This window comes from Equus quagga, chromosome 2 (assembly GCF_021613505.1).
Source record: "Equus quagga isolate Etosha38 chromosome 2, UCLA_HA_Equagga_1.0, whole genome shotgun sequence".
Classification (NCBI taxonomy): domain Eukaryota; kingdom Metazoa; phylum Chordata; class Mammalia; order Perissodactyla; family Equidae; genus Equus; species Equus quagga.
Window position 1 is genome coordinate 45,358,226 of NC_060268.1, and position 17,436 is coordinate 45,375,661.

General features: G+C 40.5%; 2 protein-coding genes across 6 annotated transcripts in view; one reads left to right on the forward strand and one right to left on the reverse strand.

Moving 5' to 3' along the window:
• Positions 1-16,640, forward strand: part of GALK2 (galactokinase 2) — a 118,266-nt gene extending 101,626 nt beyond the window's left edge. For both annotated transcript variants that reach the window (XM_046654498.1, XM_046654497.1), the window contains exons 9-10: positions 7,835-8,036; positions 16,024-16,640. In XM_046654498.1, coding sequence (XP_046510454.1) covers positions 7,835-8,036; positions 16,024-16,231 — 410 coding nt within the window. In that variant the 3' untranslated portion in view covers positions 16,232-16,640. The remainder of the gene's footprint in view (positions 1-7,834; positions 8,037-16,023) is intronic.
• Positions 16,465-17,436, reverse strand: part of FAM227B (family with sequence similarity 227 member B) — a 217,312-nt gene continuing 216,340 nt past the window's right edge. For all 4 annotated transcript variants that reach the window (XM_046654495.1, XM_046654496.1, XM_046654492.1 and 1 more), the window contains one exon: positions 16,465-16,732. In XM_046654495.1, coding sequence (XP_046510451.1) covers positions 16,610-16,732 — 123 coding nt within the window. In that variant the 3' untranslated portion in view covers positions 16,465-16,609. The remainder of the gene's footprint in view (positions 16,733-17,436) is intronic.

Consider the following 17,436-nt stretch of genomic DNA (forward strand, 5'->3'; position numbering starts at 1 on the left):
GTGTAAAAATCACAAGACATGAAAGCTTTCTTCAGATCGCTCAAGGGCTGTCTTGTATTTACATTGTCTGGGGAGTAGAACTAAGACCAAAGAGTAGAAGTTACAAGAAGACAGACTTTGGTGCAATAAGGAGCTATCAATGCACCCAAGGGAGGTGACATTTGTTCATAGCAGTAACAGTGGCTCATTATGACATGAAGACCCACTTGGTTTGTCAACTCTTCCCTTTCTAGCCAAGAATTCCTGTAATAGAGAGTTTTATGGAACAAGAGTCCCACACGCAGACGCCTGCAGGGACCAGGCAGGCATGTAAACTAGTGAGGCAGGCTGAGCATCAGATAATTGGGAATGGTGGGAACTGTGTGGAAATAAAGTGTGCATGCCTTCTAAAAGGGGTAGCTCCTCCTTGGCTCCAGCCAACAGCTGCTGTGCAAGATTGTAGGTTCAGCACTGCCAAACATTTCAGTTTTTCAAGGGAAAGCAGAAATCCAGATTCTTATGTAAAATTTTCCAACTTAAAAAACAGTAAGTGGGTCAAGAAACCATCACTGTGGCTGGATATGGACCATGGGTTGTTCATCTGTAACCTTTGTGTAGTGTGTATAGTAGAGGATGTTAAAGCCTCAGATGTGAAGACAGTTTCTTTGAGAGGCTGCTCCAGGTTCTAGTCAGTTTGCTCTCTTTGGGCCTGCAAACGCACTCTGCTGTTCCCAGCTCAGGCCTTTGGCCAGCCTGTCTTCACAGCAAGGAAACTCTGAGGCTCAGGCCTTTCTCCCGGGACACTTCCTGCCATTGTTCTTCCCCCATCAGACCCTGTCTTCCCAGCGCACCTTCGGCATTGCCAGCACTTGGATATCTGCAGCAGTTGGTTACTGTCCAGTGGTCTCACGGTTTGTCTTATCTGTTTAACTGAGTTGTAAGTTTCTCAAAGCAGGGGCTTCTATTTCACATATCTTTCCTATCATTTGGAGCATGGTGAGGGGCACATAGCAGGTGCTTGATAAGAACTCTTGGTTGACTGTCGCTAGATGGCCATCTTACTCAGTACTTTTGGCATCACTCTTAGTAGGAGATGAAGTAATAAAGAGGAGGCTACCACCTTTTGAGTACAGAATCGAAAATCAAATCAGTAAGGCCCGTTCAGAGGTTGAATAAGCATGTCTTTCATCTACTGTTGACCTGCTGCTCTCAGAGCTTTTAGGAGGAAAATGGTGCCCAGTGTGTTTCTTCCATCACAGGCTTTGTCTAATCTTTTCCCACCAAAGATACAACAAAACAACTAGTTAGTTGTGCCCTGGTTTGGATTCCTTGATTAGGGATGGATTCTGATCATAAGCTATGGAGCCATCTTTTTAAGGTAGAAGTGAGAAGACACCTTTTTTACAAAGATTGTCTAAAAGAAAATTAAAGCATTTTGTTTTAACTGGTTATGATTATCTATTTTCTATTCCTTCCCTTTTATTTGAAGCACATTTTGTTTGTTTCAGAAATCTCTTTTCTCCCACATCTGTGCAGCCACATACAATATAAACAATTCCCAGTCATCTGTGATAATGGGTATTAGGTACACTTTGGATATCGGAGTTTGCTAACTGTCTCCAGACTTTCTTTTAGCAAACTTTCCCCACTTTTTGGTGAAAGTTGTACTAAGCATAAATTGCCAAAATAGTAGGTCTTCTCTATGTTCCCTGTTACATTTGCCTGACAATTGTTTATTTACTAAGTTTCAGTGCAATTTTGTTACAAAGACAGGGAACTCAACCATTCTTTTAACAAACATTTAATGAACCCCTACTGTGTGCCAGACCCTATTTTAGCTGCTGAAGATACAATAGGGAAGAAATTCGACAAGGCCCTTGCTCTCTGAAGCCAATCTTCTAGTGGTGAGAGATAACCACAAACCAATGAACAACTGAACGCATGAGAAAATTGGAGGGTGATAAGTGTTGAGAGAATAAAACAGGATGGAGAGAATGAGTGTGTTGAGGGAGTTACTCTAGATTGGAGTTGAGGGAAGGTCTCCTTGAAGCTGTGACATCTGAGACTTGAATGACAAGGAGGTGCCAGCCATGTCAAGATCAGGGGAAGAGTATTCTAGGCCAACAAAACAACTACTGCAATAAAGACTTCAGGCAGGAGCCTGTGTAGGGTACTGGAGACACAGCAAGGAAGTCAGAGAGAAAGGGAAGTTAGAAGTAGCAAACAGAATTATTATACAAATGAATTTATTCAACAATGTGTAAATGTGTATGGCTATGATCCTGTAGATCTCAGAATTTGTGACATGATTTCAGGATTCGATTCAGTAATTATCTAAGATTCACAGTGGAGAAAGTCAATGTTCCAAAATCTATGTTGACATATCCTGCTTGGAAGCTCAGATTTCCCATGGATAGGATGGAACACGAGTAGTATTTTAGGAAAACAGCGTCTGGTGTTATATTCTTAAATTGAATTTGCTTTGGAAGTAATTACACATGCAATTAACGTAGTAAGAAACAACTTCCTTCATCCTTTAATATAATAATTGCTCTCAAGGATTATAAGAGCTTACAGACAGATGGGGCATCCGGTTAAAGTTAACCGGACAGAGAAGAAAGCTGTTATGGACAAGGTTTCAGATTTTCCTGGATTTTTTTACACAACAGAGACCTGATGCATTGCCAGCACATAACAAGCCAGAACCGTGGATCCGGAGAGCATGTGTGATGTCCAGCCAACACAGAACTACTCTCCCTCCCAAAGGTGGTCTCCAAATCTGCTGTCGATTTTGGCAAGATTTTTATATCACAATTGAAAACAGATGCCCTTTCTCTTCTTGTCTGAGTGACTACTGTTCACGAGGTGTGAGCCATGGCAATCTCCCACGCACCTTCAGAATGCCCAGCAAGAGTCCTCATTAGATAGTCCTAATCATAAGTCCTGCTGGGAAATACTCGGCAACAGAGAAAGATCCAAAGAGGTGCCAGGCTTGTGAGGTTCTGCTAATCTGCTCGGTGTGTTTGGAATGTTTCCTGTTACAAATTAAAAACTAGTCCTAAGGTTTAATATAAAACACATCTCTCTGGACAGTTTCTACTTTAGAATTTTAATCCTAAAGGAAAGTATTTAATCCTAAGGGATTGTATAATCCTAAAGAAAAACTAAGCATACGCTCCCTAATGGACTAAATTGAGTTTTATTACAGGATATAACCCTGAAATGTGTTTATATTTTATATATATGACATTGAGAATCCAGAGAATAAAAAATCACTGTAAACTCTTGATTAAATGAGACTTATATTCATAATGACTGAATATAATGTGTGTACTTTGTTTGGATCCTGATATAAATCAAGTGAAATTTAAATAACTGGGAAAATTTAAATATGGACTGAATATGAGACAATATTAAGGAATCATTGGTAATTTTGTTAGATGTGATGATATTGAGGTTATGTAAGAAAAGATCCTTACTTTGTACAGATGCACACTCAAATATGTAGGGAGGAACTGTCACATCTTTAATTTATTTTAAGACACTTCAGCAAAATATCAATTGAAGCACATATGGCAACATGTTAATAATTGTTCAATCTAGGTGATGGACTTATGGAGTTCACTGTAGTATTTCCTTCACTGTTCTGTATATTTGAAAATTCTTATAACTTGAAGTTTAAAAAAACTCTTTAGAATCGGAGCATGGTCCAGTGATTTGTCAGCTAAATAGCGCTATTTTAGTGGGTGTTACTTTGTTGTGCCTTTTGTGCTGCAGCCATATATAGTAGTGGACCTGGAAGCTGGATAATTTTTTCATAAATGGGACATTACGATAAATATGAACCAATATTCTCCCTCACTCCCCACCCCTGCTCTGATTTTGTAACTTGGTTTAAGATGATGGGAGCTACATATGTGGAATATGAACAAACACATGGACAAAGAAAACAGTTCAGTGGTTACCGGGGGAAGAGTGCTGGGGGGTGGGCACAGGGGTGAAGGGGAGCACTTGTGTGGTGACAGTCAAGAAATAATGTACAACTGAAATTTCACAATGATCTAAACTATTATGAATCTCAATTAAAAAAAGATGATGGGAGCTGAAGCAGTTCAAAAGTAACACTGAAACATATGGAATTCTAAAGCCAGTATTTCAAACAGTTTGTCTCAACCTCAATTTAAAAAAAGAACAATCTTAAACCACAGTTACCAAAGTCATTTTCCTTCCTTTCAAAATGTGTGTTCTACATCTCGGATTATATTAACATATATAAAATTATTGGCACCATCTCAGGCACATACATGTCAATCAATGGTCCATCTTTTTCATTCTCTGTCCAGAGATTTTGAGGAGTTGTTGTTGTGAAATCTACCTGGGCTGTTTCTTCAGACTGTGTTTTTGCTGACGCTGTCTGCCAGTATTGGGTGTTGATAAGACTTGTTTACCTTGATACCCAGACCCTAAAATAATGAATATTCCCATTTCCATTGAACTTATTGATGGAAATAACAAATTCACATTGTAGTGTGGGCTACTTCACACAACCTGGCTACTGATGGAACAAAACACGTTGTGTTTTTATTCCCACCTACATTTAACTTGCAAGTTCTCTTTTTTCTTATTTTTCATCCATACTTGGTGTCAGTAGTTGCAGATTCAATACCAAAGGGAATCTTGCTGTCCCCTTTCCTCAGCCTCAACACTTTAGTAAGCTAAAGTGAGCACTGGCAGCTCATTTTTTTTTTTTTAATAAACAACAATGCCTATATGGAGGTATCTTGATTTTGAACTGGTGTTAAAAATAAAAGTCCTAATCGTATCATCAGCAGCAGCAAACACTCACTGAGCTCCTGTCATGAAAGGCACTGTAGAAGGTGCTATGGGTGAAAGATTGTAGTGGTGGACTCCACGGAACTAGAAGACCTGGTTTCTGTCTTCAGCACTTGACAAACTTTGCAGAGATGGGAGAAACAATCACTATGGAAGGTGCATGATAAACACCAAATGAGTGCTATGGACTGCAAGTGTGGTTTCCAGCTGTGACCATCATGGCTTCATGGAGCACATAAAATTTAAGCTGAACCTGCAGAAAGAGGTAAAATTTTGACAGGGAGAGGAAGAACAAGAAACTGTTTCTGTGTGGACTAATGAGTATACCCAGAAGCAAAGAGTGTTTAGGTAACTACAACCAGGTCAGTTTGGCTGAAGAGTTCCTACCGGGACCGAGCATGTTGAGTGCAGGAATTTGGATCATGGTAGACACTGGGGAAGCAGGAAAGATTGTCGGTAGTAACTTGAGTAAGGCTATTTGTTGTTAGGAGCTCAGTCAGACAGTACTGACCTCAAGGTAGGTTGTTGCAGGGAGGAGAGATTAAGACTGGAATATCAATTTGGAGACCACTGCAAGATAGTTCAAGTGGCAAAGGGAATAAAAATGTAAATTTGGATAATAACAGAGGGAACAGAAGGGGACGGTGATTATTACTAGACACATTGTGAAAGAAGAACCAATTAGATTTGATGACTGAATTTAGGTCCTCTTTGAAAGAGAATAGGAAAATTCACACGAATTTGCACCATTTCATTGATGAAAGCAGTTAACTGTAAGTTTAATATACCTAATATGACTCAGTTGTGAAGCTTTGAAAGAAAACTTTCAATTCTTTATTAATTTATAGGAAAGTTAACCCCACCCTTATAATTACTAAACTTTTACGGAAATCCTAAGAACGGCTATTCACTTCCTCTAGCCTTGGCAGCCTTTTTATCCATCTCCAAGAGTAAGGAGGACAGTGCTGTGAAGGGGGGAAAATTGTAACCTGAAACTTTAATAAAATTATCGGTTCCTAAGTGGAATTTAAAAGCACTTCTGAAAAAGTAGGAGAGAGGAACCAGGAGGCAGACCCTGGAGGACGGTGACATGCAGAAAAGGCCACCTTGAAAGGAGATTCAGTGTCCTTCAGTGGAGGGACAGAGCCAGCTCCAGGTAGCTCTTCAAGGAGGGAGCTGGGGAATAAATCATCTGACCTCACTCTCTTCCCTCGCATCTCTTGCTGATCTTCTCCCTCTCTCCAATCTAGATGGCAAGGCAACACCTTGGTGTAATCCATACAGGTGAGCCTCCGGGGCAGATAGCGGGGTGGAGAAGGGCAGAGGGTAGAACTGGGGGTGCAAACAGAAGGTAAATCACAGTTTCTACCCTCTTTACAAATATAACAATATGGGGGGATGCTTGGTGGAAGTTCTTCATAGAATCATAAAATGTTAGAGCTGGAAGGAAGTAATTCTCAACTTCATTTTAGAGATGGAGAAATAAAGACCTATAGAGGTAGCAACTTGGGTCAGTTACTTGTTACAGAGCTGAGAAGAAATGACAGACCTTTTGATTCTCAGCCCTGGCTCTTTGCAGTAGGCCAGGTACCTTCCATATATTTTCCAGAATTTTCCCAGACCCACTGCACCAGCTCAGCCACTGTTCAGCATGGGAGAAATGGTAAGGAGGTCTCAGTTGTTATTCAAGGGAATGTGTGAGTATAGACACAGTCACTGCAGTAGGACATGTTTCTGTAACTGAAGTTAGAGTCATTGTAGACAATCTGGAAAGTACAGAATTGTGTCAAGGGGAAAATAAAATCACCCATAGTGTATCACAGAGATAATAACTGTTAACATTTTGGTGCTTTCTTATAATTTTGAGAAATTAAAAGGTACACAAATATGTGTATATCTGAATGCAAAATTAGTATCAATTGTACATATAGCTTTGTGTCCTGTTTTTTCAGTTAATAATGAACAATTTCCCATGTAGTAAGTTGTCTTCGAATCTGAGTTTTAATAGCAGTAATATTTTTTAATGGATGTAGCATAATTTAAAAAATATTTCCTGTTATTAGACATTTGGATTGTTCTTTATTTTCTGCTATGATAATGCTGCAGTATATATTTATATCCACATACACACGCATATTTATTCAGTCATGCATCGCTTAATGATGGGGATACATTCTGAGAAAGGCATCACTGGGCAGTTTCGTTGTTATGCAAACATCATAGAGCAGACTTACACGAACCTAGATGGTATAGTCTACTACACACCTAGACTATATGATATTAATCTTATGGGACCACCATCATATGTGCAGTCCCTCTGTTATTGACCAAACATCGTTATGTGGTGCATGACTGCATATATGTGTGTGTATATACACACATACACACACACACACACACACACACACACACACATATATATACACACAATTAATTGTGCTTATCTCTAGGAGACATTTTTAGAAATGGAATTGCCAGCATAAGCATTTTCATTGGTCCTTTCTTGTTGATCACAGTGGGAAGAATGTGGCTGTGGGGTCAGACATCCCTATCTATTCTGCTTCTGCCACCTTCTGGATGTGTGGACTTAGCCATGTCACTTCACTCTGCTGAGCCACATTCTCTTATCTGTTAAACAGGGATTATGCTGTGCTGTGCTGAGAACTACATGAGATGGTGCCTTTAAAAAGCCTGAAACATAGGGAGTGCTCATTGCATGTTACCTCTCCCTTCCTATGGGATGAGTCAGTTTGCATGCACGTGTGCACACATTTCTGGGTGTGTCTAATGAAGTGAAGAAAATATACGTATAAGATTGTATTCAGTATCAAGAAAAAAGTAAAGTGCTCTTGAAAAGAGACAAATTTAGACTATAAAGAATTCTTGAATGAGAGACCTATTTAAAGCCTAAGGTATTGTTAATGAAGACAGAAATAGAAGTCCTCAGTAACTGGGTTTCTCTTTGCACTGGGCTGTCCAGTAACCATTTCTAACCTTGCTCCCTATCCCCTTCCATCCTAAGTGCTCATCTTCAAACTCTACCAGCGGGCAAAGCACGTGTACAGTGAGGCTGCTCGAGTGCTCCAGTTTAAGAAGATATGTGAAGAAGCACCTGACAACATGGTCCAGCTGCTGGGGGAGTTAATGAACCAGAGCCATGTGAGCTGCCGGGATATGTACGAGTGTAGCTGCCCCGAGCTGGACCAGCTGGTGGACATCTGTCGGTGAGGCTGAGAGAGCACCATGGCGGGGGCTGGGGGATGCTGCTAAAGAACCTATTTAAAGAAAAAAAAGCAACATTTTAATAATCTTGTAAGTGAAAGAAGATCCCTCCCTACTTCCTATAGAAGGGGTTGGCTATGATATAGAGCTGAACTTGTTCTGTCCTGAATATCTGTAGGATGAAAGACTGGAGACCTGACTCCATGGCTTTATGAGGCTCCAGGTTTAGAGTCAGTTCTTCGCAATATCCTGAGGAAGACTTTTCCATCTTTGGATGATCTGGCATTTCAGGGAGCTCTTCTCAGACATGGACCCTGTTGTTACTTCCTCATGATGTTTTAATCAACGGTGTCCACTACACTGTGGCTGTGCCAGCATCTCCTGTTTGGTGTCCTAAGTTTACTAGTTTTATTCAAAAGAAGGGAGAAAACGAAAAGAGGGCCTCCAGCCTCAGAGCAGTGGATGAGGGCAGGCTGCTGAAGGAATTACTCAGAGCCAGCATTTCCTGTCTTCTGCGTTTAGGTTAGGCAATTTTGGGGACTAAGGACAGAAGAAAGCCCAGTGGCTAAACGGTCAGTTGAGACACAAATGTAAGAAGGAAACTCTTTCACAAAGCCTGAGAACAGCTTCCTTATGATTGCTAAAGAATGGGGCTTATAGAGTGGAATGGTCCCTTTACCCAGAAGGAGTCTCACTGACCCTGGGATAACTGAAAGGGAAATGGGAGAGCTCTCTAACGGCCACATGTTATTTCCCCTGTGAGAAGGAAATACAGCTCTGCCTGCACTTAGTCATGAAAACGTAACTGACCACTTGGCGCCTGTGGCTTGCCTCACTCATGGCCACACTCTCGGCCTGAAAAGTTTCAATCAAGTAAGCCCAATGATCACAAATGGCATGTGTAACCCAACTTGTCGAGAGACTTGAACACAGCATTCACAAGAATTACTCTGCTGCTGTTGGTGTCTGCTCACTAATTCCCAAAATCGTTCCAGAGCTTGTTTCATTATAAGTGCTCTTTTCTGAAAATATCAAGGGCCCAGTGAATGAAAGCGACAAATATTGTTCAGTTCTAGAAATAAAGGAAGTGGGATGGTTTGTGCAGAAATAGGAAGAAATGTCTGCCTGGAAGGTAGTGGGATAGTTTGAATCCCACCTAAAAAGCACCTCAGGGGCATTTGCCAACATCCTGGCATTCTCAAATGAACTCTCTTTTCCTGGGATGGTCAACTAGCTCTTGCTCTTAGGGAACTTACATACTCATGGGGAAAGAGGGAAATGACAATTAAAAATAAGTTGAGTGGTGGTGATAAATGCTATGAAAAAAAAAATAGAGGGGATAGAGAGTACCAGGGTTGTGTGGGTAATCTTTATATGGAGTGGTTGAAGAAGGCCTCTCTGAGGAAGTGGTACTTGAACAGAGCCTTGATGGAAGTGAAGAAATGAGAGCAGCAAGTGGATAGGCCTTGAAGTGGGTATGTGGCTGTTGCGTATGAGGAACAGCAAGAAGACCAGTGTGGCTGAAGGGCAGTAAAGGAGGGAAAGAGTAGTAGGTGATGAAGTCAGAGAAGTGGTGGAGAGCCACACCTCATGGGCTCCATAGGCCATTGGAAGGACTCTGGCTTTGGGCAGAGAAAGGTGGCAATGGAAGTGCTGAATGATTCTATGCCAGATATGCCTTGAAGGAAGATTCAAGGCAATTGCTGTGTGGGTGAAAGAGAGGAATCAAGATGAATCCTGGGTTTTTGGTCTGAGAAAATTTCCCTGTTTCTGTTAAAGCCACATTTTTGGAATCCAGACTTCACATTTCTGGGTCACCCTTATCTTATAGTACCATAAGATATGGGAGCAGGAAGAGGTCTTAGAGCTCCCAGAAGGCACTAAGAGGTAAGTGATTTGAACAAGTTAACATCATGAGTCAGTAGGAAAGCCTAGCTCCCGATCCAGTGTTGTTTGCCACACCTGTCCCTCTCCCCTTGGGCTATCCTGAGATGTGATAACATTTGAATGTGGGTCAGCTTTTACCTATTTTCTTTCCCTAGCTTTAAGGATGAAGGCTTTAGTTGTCATAGTTTGCAGGATTTGAACATGGAGCGAAGCCATACTGAGCAGGCAGGCAGTATGTGGAGTAGGATGGAAACGGGGCTGGAAGTGAGGAGGGTTGAGTTCTAGCTCTGCCTCTTCATTCTGAGCTCTGCGATGTGGGACTGTTGCCTTGCTTTATGATCTCCAGGGTCTCTTTATATCCTAGCTGTCTATAGGTCTATATATTTTTTAAAATGTGGGTCTAGTGAAAGATTTAGTGGCTGTGCCTTAAAAGGGTTTGGGAGAGCACCTTTTATTTATTTATTTTTTGTTTTTGGAAACTCTTTTTTTTTTTTGGCTGAGGAAGATTCACCTGAGCTAACATCCATTGCTGATCTTCCTATTTTTTGTACGTGAGCTGCTGCCACAGCACGGCCGCTGACATGTAGGTCAGCACCCAGGAGCTGAACCCAGGCTGCCGAAGCAGAGCATGCTACTAGGATGCTGGCCTAGCCTTTCTTAATGGCAGCTAAAGTGTTTCTGTGTAGCCCATTTTCATCTGCTGCTTATTTTTGTGAGGAAAATTCAGTTGTGTTTAGTAGGGGGAACTTATTCCCTCTTTTATGGTAGCTTTTGTTTGGAAAGCCAATTGCTAAGTATCAAAATTGATTTCTACTTATTCCATGGCCATATAGAGACCATATTTCCCATATTGAAAGATTATCTTTTGGCATGTGAAAGTGTTGGCCAGAATACTAGTCTGGTCCTTAAGCTTCTTATATAATCAGTTTTTTCTTTGCTGTCACTATGACCAACAGAAGATATTCTCCAAATATTCCAGTCAGTTGCTAGTTACTAAAAGCTCCTAAGTGGCAGAGCAACCTCAGAGGAGGATGGCCTGGGGAAATTAAGTAGATGCATTATTGGTGCCATTCCTTCCTTTAGTCAACAAATGCTTTTCAAGAGGGTCTTGGGGTCCCATGTGAAATTGTAGTTTAAACTCTGGCACTTTCTTTTGAGTGGACGTATGAGAGAAGAGGCAGGAACACAGAAGAATGCAAAAAGATAGTGGTAATGTGGAATGGCTAAAAACTGGGGAGAGAAAGACAGATAGTAGAAGAGAAGTAAATGGTAAATGTGGGGAAAGGTTCAAACAAAAAATGGTGACACTTTTAAGCCCTCGTTCCTTCTGAAGCTTTATAACTATATCACTGGGCCTGGCAGAGCAAGTGTTGGATGTGCTGGGAAGGGCCCTGGCAAGGCCTGCTGGGCCGCTGGTGCCATGAGCTCAACCTCTGGTAGAATATGGTTTTAAGAATCACCACCTCCAAACTTCCCTGTCCCACTTAAAAATATTAACACCAATAAGGAAGGTGTGATTAAGACTGGGTAGCCTGAGAAGGCTGGTTGCCTTTGGGAGACCAGAAGAGGGAGGAGGGGAGCTGAAACGGGTTCAGGGAGGAGCACTGCCAAAAGCAATCTTTCGATTACCTTGGTCCTGGTCCACTTGTGGCTCTTTAAAATTCCTGTAGTCTTCCTGAAGGCCTGCTTGGAAGCTATTTGTGTGAAAAGACAACTCACTGATTGAGTGAATGAAGGATTCCGATGCCCAGAGAACACTCAGGGCACTACGTACAAGCTAAAATCTTAATGTGAGCTGAGCTAGACCATATTCAACAGGCTTCTCTAGGTAGCTAACCTGTAAGACAACGTATTGGAAGCTACTTATGACCCAAGTGGAGAGAAGAGGGGGGGAAAGGGATAGAAGAGATCACCAATGCTTGCTGTCTTTTCAGTTGAGCCTTTTACTGTTCTTTAAGAGAAAATCAGTTTAGAATCCAAAGAAAGGGCCAGGAAGGGAGAAGGAAACTACACTTATGCAATTAGGCTGTTTAATTTTTATGAAGTTAATGTTAGAAAACCTTAATTATGTGAAATAAAGTATAATAATGAAGGAAAAAGATGAAGCTTGCCCAATTATAAAATAAGTCTTTTAAATGAACAAAATATAAATTTTAAGAAATGGCTAGATTTCAAAGTTAGATTTACTGAGGAACACAAAACAATTTGAAATGAAGTCAATTGTATGTGAGACAGCTCATTCGTTATTGGTTTCCCTGGGTATACTTAAGAAAAAATAGTCAATGCCTTTTATTTCTGCTTGACACTTGCTGAAATTAGAGAGGACTCATTGCCGCATTATTGCCCAAGATATTAAGAAAGATGAATGACAAACTTTAAGAGACCAACAAAGGTTACAAAAGTTAATTCATTGTCTTCGTCAGAAGTCTTTCCATAGTCTTTCCATGCTCCTCAGCCTCTTGCACCCATTTGCCTGACCAGGTCAGAATGGGGAAGAATGAAGTGCAAATGTGTGTGTGTGTGCTCTTCCCCCATGATCTGAAGTGCTGGTCTGCAAACTTTGCCAAGAGGAAGGGAGAGGGCCATTTCAGCTGCCCTTGGGGACTCCCTTCTCTTTTGGCCTCTGTCTTCCACTTATTGGCCCCCTCCCAAAAAATATATACATATATGCCATTTGCTGGGACCAAACCAGCTGGTCTTCAATGGAGTTAAGTGGCTTACCTTTCTAAAATAGACTTGTAGTAATATTTTCTTATACTTTCTCATTTGAACAGTATTTGAAGTCTTTGGTTCTTGAATCTAAAGTAATCTGAAAGTGTTTCTAACCTGGCTGTAAAAATCATAGAAATTGTTCTGGAAGTTCTGTTTTCCTGAGATTCTAGTCAGAAAATTCTAGTCTTCAGAGCAGAAGCTAGAAGTCTTTCCAGATAAAGAATATATTACTGACTGCTTATATTTATATATAATATATATGTGAGCTGTCTCACATGTAATTGACTTGGTTTCAAAAGTGTTTTATCTTCCTCAGTAAATTATATTTTAAAATTTAGCCATTTCTTAAAATTTACCTTTTGTTCATTTAAAAGAGATATTTTTTAATTGGGTAAGCTGCATCTTTTTCCTTCATTATTAAACTTTGTTTCAAGTAATTGAAGTTTTCTAATATTAATTTAATTAAAAAAAACAGCCTGAGTATGTACTTTGATATTTTAAAACAAATATAATAATCCAGCAGCCATTTATCAGAACCAAGCAAATGCCTAGAATTACGCTGGGCTAGGATTAGAGAGATAGATATAACCTGTCCCTACATTCAAGATTTGCTGCATTAATTCATTTAATATCCATTTGTAAATATTAAAATATTTACTTATTTTGAAATAAACAAAATTGAATTGAAACAAAAGGCCCAACTCTTTGCTTTCCCTCTTTGTAGCTTGTGGGAAAGTTGCGTCTTCCTGGATGCCCCGCCCCACACGCCATTGTCCTGTGCCTTTTACCTTAGTAAGTGCTGTATGGTCATATCAGTTCATTTAAAAGTAGGAAATTTTAGTCAGGCTCTATTGGAGGCCTGGAAAGTTAGTTACATGGATACAATTTTCAGTGATAAAGGATCAAAGGGGACATTCTTTATAATCCCCATCTCTCATCTGCCGGAGCCTTTTTTTTGTAGATCATGCTTTTTAAGGCAGAGCTTGCTTTTGTTGTTTTGACCAACCCTTGCATATTATTCCCAATCCAGTCACCACAGTCATCAAAGTGGCATTTGGGGAACTTAAGGGTTTTGGTTTTCGTAACTCATCTTGCCTCTCTGATGCGCAATAGCTCAAGAGTTATACTTTTAATGTCTGACCGTTCTCCCAGGAAAAAATGCAGATGTGGAAAGTTCACTAAACACCCTTGACTCACCTACTTTTCTTTCTTAATTTAAAGCTTATATTGGTCTCCTAATATTTGGATTGCTCTTGGATTTTCTATGGCAGATGCCAAATGGCATCTTAAGCACCAGTGGGACCACTGCGGACAGGACCTTTCTGCCTGTGAGCGTGTATAGCTGGGCAGACTGCTGACAAGCTGCTGGGGCAGCCCCCTGATTTGTGATCACAAGTGCCATTTACTCAGGGGCAGAACGCTATTTATGATAGCACTTATCATTCTCTCTTTGGGAAATTTGAACCCTGATGATTTCAGACCATGTGGTTGATGCAATCCAGTCCATTTTCATCTGCAGCAGGCAGGGTGGTGACAGAGCTGCTCTGGAGACTCAGAAGGGAATGTATTTACCTGGTAAGACTTCTAGCTTCTGCTCTCTGGAAACCAGCAGGATGCTCAGGAAAATAGGCCCTGTGGCACAATTCCCGTGGGTTTTGCAGCCAATTAGAAACAACACTCTTAGTTTGCTTTAGGTTGAGTTTTGAAACCACAGCTTTCAAAAACTGTTCAAAATGAGAAAGTGTAAGAAAATATGCCTAGAAGTCCATTGAAGACCATAAAAGACCTGGTTGACTTCAGTTCAGCAAAATGGCATGGTTTGGTCTTAGAAAATCAAGTAAGAGGGCGCACTGCTTTTCTCTAGACCATGCCATGGTTGGCTTTGATGCCCAGATTTTAGGGGCTCCCAGAGATAATTCATGGACACCTCAGTTTTTCTCTTTTCCACAGGGAGAGAGAGTTTGATGTGACTGCATGTGACAACTTTTTTTTTCAAGTCACCAAATTGCAAACTGGCCTTTTGCCAGGCTAGGAGCTCAGAATAATCCTAGAATCCCACGGGCAGAGAAACTTTTCAGCCTGGATGATAGGAGCCTGGGCTCAGTTCAGCGACTGGGCTATAAGCGGAAGGTTTGCAGGACAGGAGGAGATGAGTAATCTTTGCTTATTTGCAAGCATTTTTGTTTTCTCCTTAAACATCTATTTTCATTTGAAAAGCATATTTTAATGAATAAAACAGATGATAAAAAGAAGTCAATTGAGAAAATCGTTGAAGGGAAAATGAATTACTGGTGTGCAATAATTCTGATGTCCTAGAATAGGGGTAATAGTCTATTGACATTTTCCAGGAAGTAAAGTAGCGCATTTAGATGGAAAAAAGGGACAAAATTGTGCTAAGTTAATTATGGAGTTTTTAATCTGCTGTGAATCTGGAGTAAATTTCATTAGGAAGAATTGGAAATACATGTTCACTCTTATTGTCAGGATAAATTGCACCTTCTCAAGATGAGGGATCCTTGGATTCTACGAGGGCCTTTCACTCGGGTACAAATCTTAGGTTTGAAACTGTGCCTGATTGATGGTGACTAAAATTACCTCTTGCTGTGTGGTGGTTTATATGGTAATTTCCATCCCAATCAGACATATTTTGTCTGATGGTAAATTCTGAGTCCAGTTGTCAGACCAGCTCCCACACACTCACAGAAGATGGGTATGGCCCTGTAGAGGCCACCATCCTCTTTGTGGGAAGATCTGCATAATTTCCCAGGAGAGCTTAAAGGGACAAACTGACCTAGAGTTTAATAAGGTGTTCTTTGTAGATAAATTCATTCAGCAGAAATCTAGACTCTCTATAATGGAGACTGATTCTCTCACGTGAAATAGCCATGCCCTAAGAATGCAGCTTACACAGCCACCAGAGGAAGCCCTCGCCTGTATAAGACTGTGCATTTTAAATTCTGATTTGCGCTCATTTGGAGCGACCTTCTGATTCATAATGTCGATCATGTCCACTGCCTGTTTTCTTTTTCCTCCCTCTTCCTGATCACCTGTAGGCTTGCTACACAACTCTTCAAGCGGTGACTTTATGGAATCAAGACTACAGTGGGCTATTGCCAGCCCTCACGAAACAGGAGTACTGCTAACTTTTACTACTTAGAGCCAAAAGCAGGGGTTACTTTTAGATACAATTACATTTCAAATCACCTTCCAAAACAGTATAAATTTCTTAATGTCCTAAAATGTTTGACAACACCAAAAAAATCCCTGCATACTAAAAACACACATCTTCTCTTCTTAGAACTTGGGTAGGCTACGTGTTCTATAAGGACCAGGCAAATCACTCTCATTTTCATTTACAGGTTCTAATTTTGATTTTTCTCATTGTTTTAGGAAGTTTGGGGCTCAAGGGTCACGACTTACTGGAGCAGGATGGGGAGGCTGCACCGTGTCAATAGTACCTGCGGACAAGCTGCCCAGCTTCCTAGCAAATGTGCATGAAGCTTATTACCAGAGGAGCGACCGGAGCTTAGCGCCAGAGAAGCAGAGTTTGTTTGCTACCAAACCTGGAGGTGGGGCTTTGGTTTTCCTTGAGGCCTAAACAATGTAAAAAATCTCAGAGAAACTATTTAGGGTATTTAGGAACTGGCAGGACTTCTTATGCCACAGTAAATTAATCCTCTTTCTGTTTTGTATTATGATGAACGGTTGCTATTATCAAGATACATTTCCAAAGAAACAGTTGAAAGCCCTCTATGCATCATAATGATTATTTTTCCATATTAAAATATGTTTTCTACAAATAACAGCTAAAATTATGCTTGGACACATCTCTTAAGGATGATTTTCTGAGATTTATTGATTTCAAGATTTTTAAAGATGAATGGTAAAAGACACTCAATTCTGACCTCATGGATTGAACTGGAGTTAAACATAGTGCTACAATTAAACTGATACAATCGAATTGTAAGCAATGGTCTTAAATAAAGTTGATTTCTGGTTTTTCTTGACTTTCCTCTTCCTCCAAGTTGCAGTTTTCTGTTGTTGTTGATGATGATGATAGTGATGCCAGAAATTCTCTCTCAATTTGAGCTTCAGGACGCTATTAAAATAACACATTATTAAGTATTCACAGATTTTCCTGGACATCGTATACTTAAATGTCAGAATCCCCCAATTATCAAGATGAGAAGGATCACTTAATTTTGCGGGGGGTGGTCTAGGGGGCTGTAGGGCAAAAGAAGGATTTAGGAAGAACATCCCAGGCTCATTTAACTTTTTTTAACCATGTTATATCACTTAACAATCACTTTCAATTCTTTTGGTCCTGAGCTCTCTCTCACTTAATAGAGAAACTTAGATGAAAGACACTTTAAGTTTTTATCTCTATTCACATTGAAATAGAGAATTATCTGGATGATAATTCAGATAATTCAAATTGTTCATGGAATTTAATTTCTTCCTACCCTATCCTACCTTTTCTCAAATGCCTCTTTAATCCAAGAGGCATACTTAACTGTTTTGGGAAACCCCACCTATGCCTTGCGTCCCTTTGTTGTGTGTCTAGCAAGGCTTGTTTGTATATGTGGACCAGCACAAGGCAGTGTGCAGTTATGTGGGTAAGAGTATGAGAAAGCTTGGAGTGGGCTCTGGGATTGGGTAGTGGTGTTGGTGGGTGCCTATAAGCAATTATCAAAAGTGGGAAGAAATGTTTGGCCATGCAGTGATGGCTTTCTCCATGGATAAACTACAGGAGGGCCTTCCTGAATTACATGAAAATTCAGACCAAAAAGCATTTGACTGATC